Source organism: Carassius auratus, chromosome 2, assembly GCF_003368295.1.
Source record: "Carassius auratus strain Wakin chromosome 2, ASM336829v1, whole genome shotgun sequence".
Lineage (NCBI taxonomy): Eukaryota > Metazoa > Chordata > Actinopteri > Cypriniformes > Cyprinidae > Carassius > Carassius auratus.
This window is the reverse complement of record NC_039244.1, coordinates 12,359,637-12,369,642: the sequence shown is the minus strand read 5'-3', so window position 1 is coordinate 12,369,642 and position 10,006 is coordinate 12,359,637. Positions and strand designations below refer to the sequence as shown.

General features: G+C 35.6%; 1 protein-coding gene across 2 annotated transcripts; it reads right to left on the bottom strand.

Annotated features, from left to right (window-relative positions):
• Positions 1 to 306: 306 nt before the first annotated feature.
• Positions 307 to 9,481, bottom strand: LOC113115835 (palmdelphin-like). 2 transcript variants are annotated; one of them, XM_026283497.1, is made up of 9 exons: positions 9,420 to 9,481; positions 7,012 to 7,063; positions 6,573 to 6,653; positions 6,356 to 6,474; positions 5,864 to 5,978; positions 5,730 to 5,754; positions 5,512 to 5,628; positions 3,915 to 4,790; positions 307 to 1,295 (listed from the first exon to the last, which is right to left on the bottom strand). In XM_026283497.1, exons 2-9 carry the CDS (start codon positions 7,054 to 7,056, stop codon positions 1,255 to 1,257), a joined length of 1,419 nt encoding a protein of 472 aa, XP_026139282.1. In that variant the 5' UTR covers positions 7,057 to 7,063; positions 9,420 to 9,481; the 3' UTR covers positions 307 to 1,254. The 2 variants fall into 2 exon arrangements, with proteins under 2 accessions (XP_026139282.1, XP_026139271.1); XM_026283486.1 differs by lacking the exon at positions 307 to 1,295 and having other exon boundaries at positions 3,333 to 4,790.
• Positions 9,482 to 10,006: the final 525 nt, after the last annotated feature.

Below are 10,006 nucleotides of genomic sequence, written 5' to 3'. Positions count from 1 at the left end.
AAAAGTTAAGATTCCATCACAATTTAATCACCATTATGTTGTTACCAACCCCCCCCCCTTTTTTTTTCTTCTGTGAAACACAAAAGTAGATATTTAGCAGATTGTACAAGCTGCTCTTTTCCATATAATGAGAATGAATAAACGACAACTATCCCTGGTCCCAATCTACTTTCACAAAAAAATATCAGAAATGTCAACTTTAATGTTGAAAATGTAATTAATATATATATATATATATATATATATATATATATATATATATATATATATATATATATATATATATATATATATATATAAGCTAAAAAACACATTTTTGTTTTTCACAGAAGATATAAAAAATTGAGGATGAAAAAGTGATCAGTTTCATTCTGGGTGGAATATCTATTTAATGTGTCAGTCGTTTTAATAAAAGCACTATCTAATAATAATAATTTTTTCGAATAAGGACTCACAAAGATGACCTTGACATGGACATCTGATAAAAAAAAAAAAAAAATTGTAAAAACAAAAGACTCAAAAGATTCATTCATTAGCACAGGTAATAAAGATGTCTCAAACAGCTGTCAGCCACATATCCAGACTCACCGTGCGGTCCGATTGTCATTCTGGGTTTTCCTCTACAAGGAGAACACATCTGAAAGATGCCTCATGCAGTATTTTGACATATCGCAGCAATATTTTCCCTTTTGGAGGATCAGTCTTATAGCTCTCATTCATAGCTTTCATAATATCGGCTGTCTCTCAATTCAAAAGCTCCTGATTTCATTTGTCTGCCGAATACGTCATTTAGGAAAAGTAACCATTATATTGCAGAGTATGAAATAAATTACAGTAATTTATGCCTCACAAGGAATAACAGTCAATTTTATAATGGTACATTCTCTTGAATGAGGTATGTGGCCGTCAAACGCAATCTCTTCAAAATCACACATCGCTATTGAGTTTATTGGCTTGTTCTTTCAAACATTAGATGATGACATATCTTACAGCAGATATGTGTGTAGTATTTCTGTTAAGTATTATTCGTCATTCAACATTTTTTATTTAAAATGGGTGGGAATAAATTAAATTGACTGCAAAATTAACAAAGTATTTTTGGTGAAATATTTTCTTGAAAACTGTTAATAGCACATGCATCCTCATTTCAGTTTCAAAAGACTGTTGATTCACGTTCCTTGATCCGCTGGCCACTTTGGACAATTGGTGTAAGAGCCTCAAAGTTCCCAGAGTGTGAGTGCCACCAAATGTGTGTCATGCGGTTTGGCCCAGTTTCTCCATCTGTATCTGTAATGCTGCAGGGAGCATGAGAGAAAAGACATCGATTTAGCTGCTCAATTCTATCCTCCCAACCAAACAGATGTTTATGGACAGCTTGGACATGCTGATGCACACCAGATCCTGCACCAGTAGCTTTTCACCGATAGCCCTCAGAAGCTCTGCACTTCCTCATCCATTAATCCTTTTGTTAGGTTTAAGTAAAAGGATCATTTTAATAAACTCTAGCTATGAAGACATTTTGTCCTCAGAAAAAAAGCTCTCCACATTTATATAATCCCCAAGATTGATTATATAAGAGTGTTTCAGCACATGACCCAGCCTTCTTAAAAGCCTCTTAAGGTTGGAAGACATGCACTGCAAATTATCTGCCCACCACTGGAGTGTGTGTGTGTGTGTGTGTGCTTCTGAAGATTGACAGGGCTTGATTGTGTAATCTACAATGAAGAGATTACATAGAGGGGGTCATGTGTGGGAGTGTCCCCCCATTCTCTAGATAAAGCATACTGTTAAATGACATCATTCATATCAAGTCTATAGCAGCGAAATATTGCCATACTGGCTTTAAGTTAGTGTGGTGTCAAAGGCTGTGTCGCTTATCTTTTCATGCAACATTTGTGTGGGTGGTGACGTTGTAATAAGTCTGTTTTTCAGCAGTAAAGGAATAGATCACTCAGAAAAATGATTATTCTGTCATTTACTCATGACTTTCAAAATCTCTGCTGTACTATGTTTCCTGTGGAACACAAAATAACTTTTTCAAAAAACCTTAATACAGCTCTTATAATATAACAACAATTAAGTGACCACAAATTCACACTTACCTTGGCAAAAAAAAAAAAAAAAAACATATTTTTAATACATATTTTTGGGTGAACTATCCCTTTATAAAAGAAGACATTTTCATTCATTCAGTCAGTTTTATGACAAAGGTTCATCTGTCATGCTTTTCAAAAAACATTCATATACACAAAGTCAAAGCAAAAGAAAGAGGATGCTTGACAAAACAAGCACAATCCATGATAGCAAGCACGGCTGTACGTCACAGAAAATTGCATGCCGTCATGCTAATTATTGCAAATGGCAAAAGCACAGTTAAAATATGCAAAAATGTCAAAAGTATTAGCATAGAACGTTTGGCAGGTGAAAAATCAGAGTGGTTGCAAATTGCATGCATTGTTTTGAAAAATATGTGAATTTCCACCCCTTCACCACTAGAGGGACGTAAAGCTCTAAATCAGGGGTCTTCAACCTTTTTCAAGGATCCTTTGGTGGATTATAGATATTTTATGTAAAATTAAAGAGATGCGTTCTAAGCATGATCATTAATAACATGTATATAATCCCTACAGAATGCAGTTTCATACCTATGATGCTTACATTCAAAATCGGTACTGATCACATACTTGTATCAAGTGAAATTAAAATGTACAATAACATACATCTTAATGAGGGAGGCACAATGACATGCACTACTGCTCAAAAGTCTGGAATCATATAAAATTATTAGAATTGATTTTTATTTAACAAGCACACATTTACTTGATCAGAAATGACAATCTTTGACTATTTTAAATAAATGCTGTTCTTTTGATCTTTCCGTTCACCAAATATTTCTGAAAAATATGCCTCACCATTTCCACAAAATAATAGGCAGCACAAGAACCTTCAAAACGGATAAGAAATGTTTCTTTGGCACCATATCGGCATTTTAGATTGATTTCTGAATGATCATATGACTGGATTAATGGAGCTTTGCTATCACAGAAAAAAGTTACATGACTCCGGACCACAAAATCAGTCAAAAATGTTCTAAATTGAGATGTATACATAATCTGGATAAATAAACTTTCCATTAATGTATGGCTCGTTAGGTTAGGACAATATTTGGCCAAGATACAACTGTTTGAAAATCTGGAATCTGAGGGTGCAAAAAATCTAAATATTGAGAAAATTACCTTTAAAGTCGTCCAAATTAAGTTCTTAGCAATGCATATTACTAATAAAAAATTACGTTTTATTTACAATAGAAAAAATTACAATTTTTTTCATACAATGAATTTTTGGCTATTGCTACAAATAAACCCCTGTGACTAAAGACTGCTTTAGTGGTCCAGGGTCACATATATCAAAACAGAAAATAGTTATTTTAAATCTTTATAATGTAATAATATTTTAAAATATTACAGTTCTTACTGGGGTTTTGATCAAATAAATGCAGCCTAGGTGAGCAAGAGATTAAAAAATATATAAAAATCTAAACGACCCCAAACTTTTGAACAGTAGTATATTGTAGTTAATATGATACTGTTTTTTATTCAATATTTCCACAAAAATGTAATTGAGATTAGATTACAGTACCACCTTTCGAAGACCCCAGCTCTAAAGTCTTTCTACACATACTATCAGAAAAAGAAAACATAAGCAGATGCCAACATGAAGGATAGAAAGCAGTTTGTTAAGACACTGAAAAACTCAAAACCACAACGTAAGACAACAGTGTCCAGCATGCAGAGCGAGAGAAGCCAGTCTGGTGAGAAGCTGCATCATAGAAGAGCTGATAGAGTGTTAGTGAAACTACATCAACACACAGCAGTGCTTGTGTCTCCTTTTGACCTTTTTGACCTTTGGGGTACCTGTAGCTGACGGGTTTTCCGTGCTGTCTCTCTTGCCCTTTCGTCCAGCAGAGTAGGGAAAGGCGTTGTTGGCATTGCAGTTCTCATGGCGGTTGAAGCTCTTGCTCGCTTCATCTTCACCATCTCCAATAATCACCAACTCTGCCCGAACTGAGCCTTCATAGCTCTGGCTGTCATCTTCAGCATTCTGGTAGCCCATGAAGATCATGGTGACGGGCTCGTCTGATGGCATGGCGTTCAGTACGCTGAGATTGGAGTCCTCCGAGTAGGTTGAACACAGGCTTTGTTTTTTGCTGTCATAATCCAAACGTTGCATTCCCCTGTGGTTCTCTCTTTGGTTGTAATACGGTCCATGTGCATATCTTTCCCCTCTGTGTAGCTCACGGCTGTCGTGATAGTATTCGTCTGGTCTGTCGTTGTAATTAGGCATTGGCAGGAGAGGAAGTCTGTGACCCGCGTCATCTGGACAGCACACGCCATCATTGTACACAAGCTCAGGCCATGTCGATAAGTCAAAGCTATAGGGATCTTGGTATCCGTTGGATTCATGGTTCTCCCTGTTTTCAGTGGCGGATTGTAATTCATGGGAGAGGTTGTAAGGATATGAAGGGTCCATCTGAACCTGATTGGACCTCTTCTTTTTCTCAGAGGCCTGCCTCAGCAGCTCTTCGACCTCCACAGGACTAAGTTCATCCACTCCATTCGCACCTGGCTGGTGGCCGTCTGTACGCAGGGCGTAGACGGACTTCCGGCCATCATCGTAGACCTTGATGCCTTTCTGCTGGAGCTCTTGGGGAGAAATGGTGGAGGTGGAGAGAACTTGGCTTTCACCTGTGCGCAAGTCCTTCTGAACGTTAATTTCCATGGCGAACAAAGCTGTAAGAGACAAATGGAATGTATGCAATACATTTGAATTATTTAAAAGGTTTCATTCTTTCTTTTATCCAAGTTCAATATGCAAAATTAAAAGTAAATAAGACATTTGTGTGTCCATGTCCATATAGCGTGGCTATATTGCCATCACAACATTAAAACATTATCTCAACCAATGGGGCAAGTCTGGAGGAAGGACTATCTGTTTGACCAACTGATGGCAGTGGGACTGCAAAGCAAACCTGTTTTGACAATTTTTGAACAATTATTATTATTTATTTTTGATTGGTGGTGACACAGAAATGACGCACTTCATCTTTGCACAATATTTAAACAGTGATTCCCACGTTTTTTTCATCCAAACCCCTTTGATCTAAAATATTTACTTCTAATACGCTCAAATAATGTTTTAAGTTAACACCACATTTGCATGTTGACGATTAAATGCTTTTGTTCAATGGTCACAAGACAAGACGGAAAACAAATAAAATGTTTGATCTTGGTACGGTAAGATTAATTTAAATGTTTTAAATTATTGCAATTTTACAGTTTTTATAATTTAATTCACTTTTTTAATTAACTTAAGCAACGAATGAACCCCTTGGAGTTTAGCATGGATTTTTTTTAGCCTGGAAAACCCTATTTAAAACATTTATTTTGCTGTTCTACATTAAGGGAATATAGTACTGTATATTGTACACTTTGAAGTCTTCTTTCAGTTTACCAGGTTTGGTTTGGTCAGTTTTTGCTTCAGTTTCCAGATTTAGTTTTCTCCTCTGCTTTAATAGTGGTGTGCTGGGCTTTAGCATATTTGGAATTGTTGAATGAATATAGATCGGCTCTGAAAAAAAGAGTGAAAATAATCATAAATATGGCAAAATGTAACACAAAAATATATGGCAATTTGATTTATCGTCCATACTTCTATGGAGTTTTAGTTACCTGATATGAAATCTGCATTCGCTGCCTGTGGAGACACAAACAGAGTCATGTCCTAATATAAAGTCTATATAGGTAAAGCAAAAAGCACGGTCTCTGATCATTTTCATTTCTTAACCACATCAAAAACGGTGTACCTTAATGATATCCTCTGGAGACTTTTCAATGGCTTTTAGCCTCTTTAGAATCAGCCCTTCATTTGTCGAGATGTTCATTTCCTCTCTCTCCAATGCTTCAATCTCTTTCTCTATCCTACAGAGAATTTGTTACAATAACTGTTTAAATAAAACTTTTTAAATATGCAGTCCTCTTACAGTTTTCCTGGCGTGCACACACACACACACACACACACACACACACACAAACACACCTCTATTACCAGGTCAAATCACACAAGAGTGCCATCCCTGACAAAGCACCTGTCACTCTGATTGCATTGTTTGTTGCATAGACATGCTGGACCCAGGAAACAATGAGATGTTAAGTGGTTATGAATGCAATATAAACAAATATTTCTCTCAATATAAAAAAAGAATATCTCATACGACTGATGTTCACTCAGAATCACTGTAAATAATGATACAGTAATGAACCCTTACAATAAATGTGACTTTACTCTTTCATCTTACCGATGTATGCTGCTCTTGAGGTGTTTCGTTTGTTGTGCATCTTCAAGAGCTTTTTGTGTTTCCTGTGCATTACTGCTGTTCATCCCATCCATGAGCCACAGATCTCTCATGGACCTTTTCTATGAAAGACATATAGAGATGCTTCAAATCCAATACCATAACAATTCAGAAAATTGTTGATGAACAGGAAACTATATTTCTAACATCAAGAAGGTACCTTGACATGTTGAAGCTTTAGTTTCTCTCTGTCAATTTCAAGCCGTTTGTGGGCAATTTCTTCTTGGATTTTTTTCTTATTCTGTGGACAAATTAACATCTTTAAACTGAGACACTGAACTAGCATAGCTATGCACGTAACTGGTTGCAATACACTAATTGCAATAAACCAAAACGAATACAATAAGTATTAGCTAATTAAAACCAAGATACATTTTATTAAAAAAAAATAATAATAATAAAAAAAAAAAAATATATATATATATATATATATATATATATATATATATATATATTTATATTATAGTTTATAACTAATACTAAAATTATACAGTTCATTGAACAGTCTAGAAAATATTTATGGACAGAATGTAGTGTTTAACCAATCAGAATTAAGCATTCCAGAGCCTTGAAATAAGTTGACAATCCCATATGGCTACCGTAATAGCTTGAAGGCGTTCTTTTAAGAGTTCTGCTTCTTCCATCCTGCCTCTGGAGAATAAAAAAGAAACATTTATCCTTTATGTGACACTATAAAATCATCATACATACTACTGCGGTTGTATTTTGACATCTGTCTAATGTCTCAAATGGTTGCTGGGCGATATATAGGTCAAACGCCACACAGTGACACTGATATTTGGCTACATGAGTTAATGTCCATTCATCACCACTTGCTTCCTGCTTTCTAAAGATCACTGTGGTTCCATGAATAGCAGCAGTGGTAAAACGGTCTCTGCGATGCAACATAAATAATCCGCCTGACAGGGTTTGGTTCCCCGTTTCTGAGTGGGTGACCCCTCTTAGACACTGCCAGGTTTCATAGACATCCAAGTAAGTCTTTAGGCTAGGACTTGAAGTACTCTAGCTTCTTGCTTCATTCACCTGATTTCCATTTAAATACCTCTTACAATAGGCCAGATTTGACCTCCTGTGATTGTCACATCAGTTGTAATGCAGGAATATAAAACAATATGGTAAAATTACAAGCAAAGCAATGAAAGGACCAGTGTTTCCTACAGAATTATTTTTCCAGCTGACTCCATTGAGTCTTTCTGACCTCATAAAGCAACAGTAGCTGCGTGTTGATTTGCGTATGCAACCACAAAGACAACAGAATTTAATGACATGCTGTCTTTGTTTTATTTTGCAGTACATATTACGAGGGTAAAATATGGTAGATTTAGCAGCGGAAAAGTACAGGAAACATGCAATGCACCATCAGTTACTATATAGAATAAGTTTAAATTCACCTCATGTAGCCTACTTCTGATACACTTTCAGTCATAAATACTACTTTAGACTAAATAGACTTTAGTTTAAGGGCTTTGACCCACACAAGTACGTGTCTAGAACACTTACACTAACTGTCATGTTATAGTGACAGCAGACCCTGTGTCTGTGGTGCCCAGGCTGCTTTTTCTTTTCCCAGGAAATGTGAGACCGACTCCAGACTTCCTGTCTCTGTCCATGTTTCACTCTTAGACAGTATCTATTGCTGACTCAACACAACCCTGCTCATCTGCTGCAGATATAAGGCTGTTCACTGCCACAGTTTAGCATTACAGTGTTCATTTAATTAACATTAAAAACACGTGCTATATACAGATCAAAAGAGAAAACACATTATCAATATGCAATCAGTTTTAATGCAAAAAATATAACTTAACACATATACACTATCATTCAAATGTTTACAGTCGGTATGATTATTTAAAAATGTTTTTATAAGAAATTTCTTATGCTCACCAAGGCTGCAGTTACTTGATCAGAAATACCGTCAAGCCAAGGATATTGTTAAATGCATGAAAACGGTTATGCTGCTTATATAATTTAGTGGAAACCTTGATTATTTTTTTTCAGCTTTCTTTGAATTGAAAGTTCAAATGAACAGTCTTTATTTGACATTTATACTTGCTTAGCATTATGCAAAAAATATATATTTTTTTAATCTGATTGATTATTTCAATTAATATCAAAGCATCATCTACAGATCTATGGATGAGTTTGGTAACCCCTTGTGCTCCAGAATTCCACTAGACTCAGGCAAATCTAAAAATAAGAAGGCCACCCAGGGGTACACTGCCTAATAAATCAAACACGGTCGGTGGCACACCAAACCATTAGGTCTCTGCTCTCTGTTCTCCCTGACACAAAAATTGTTCTGAAATGAAAAAACATAAAAGCCAGAGTAAAAAAATAAAATAAAAAATAAAATAAAAAATCTGCAAAACAATAGTGAAAGGATAAAATAAGGACACAATTAGATTGCACTGCATTTTACGGTGTAATTACAGTGAAAAAGGCACAAGATGAATTCTTACCAACAAACAGATAAAGTTAGCTCTGTCAGTTTATAGAAACAGCACAGATCCAAAGCAAACATATATGCTGATTGGCAGAAATGATCGTATGTGAATGACTGATATATTTATATATTTGTGTAAATACTGTATTCTCTGCATGCCTCTGCTGCACATGGTCAGTTTCCCTGTCAGTTTTATCCTAGAGGAAGTTTCTCTCTAATCTCCTCTAATCTGATCACCAGTCAGTTAAGATGTAAATCTCATGTGGCATCTGTTCCCATAACAATATCCTGACTGGAACATCCAGGAATTGTACACTTGACCAACTCTTTTGAATGACTTGTTAAAATAATAGGTGAAATCCACAGGGTCCGTGAAAGTGTTATTTGAAGATGAGTCGAGAACATCGATTAATGTGCAAATTAACTATACAAAACTTTAGACAAATGTTCAGTAGGTTATGAGATGGGTTAATTGACCTTCACACTATTTTATCTTTAAATCCTCTCTAAGAAAAGTGAAACGGCAGGAAACACACTTACCAGGCCAATGAAGACGAACAGATATCCAGAAGGGTTTTCTGAGTTCACGCGCAATCGTCAAGCGGCGCTCATTTAATGGCTCAGGCGCGCGCAGGTGCTGTAGGAATGATTGACAGGTGTTGGAGCCAATGAAATCCCAGTGAGCCGGTTCAGTTGTTCAGCCTCTATATGCTATAGTCTTTTTTTTTTTTTTTTTTTTTTTTTAATATGCTATAGTCTCATCAGTGGATGTTTGAAGTGAATGACGGCAGCCCACACCCGTTTTGTGAATTTATGCCTCTGTGTTTGTTATCTGAGGAGGTTAACAAACTTGAAATATAATTTTCTTGGAGACATTTTCTTAACACACAATAATAAAATGCTTAAAAATTATCTTCAATTAATTTACCTCGTAACTGTCTAACACAAAAGTTATTTAGTAAATACATACATTTTAATAATAATAATAATAATAAAACATAGGAACTACATTTTGTCAAAATTGAGTTTTGACTAAAATCTAGATCTGTGATCTGTCTAGTTTTGGCTCAGAAAACTCAGAATAATGAAAAAAAGAGTCTAAACATTGATATCAAATCAAACAATAG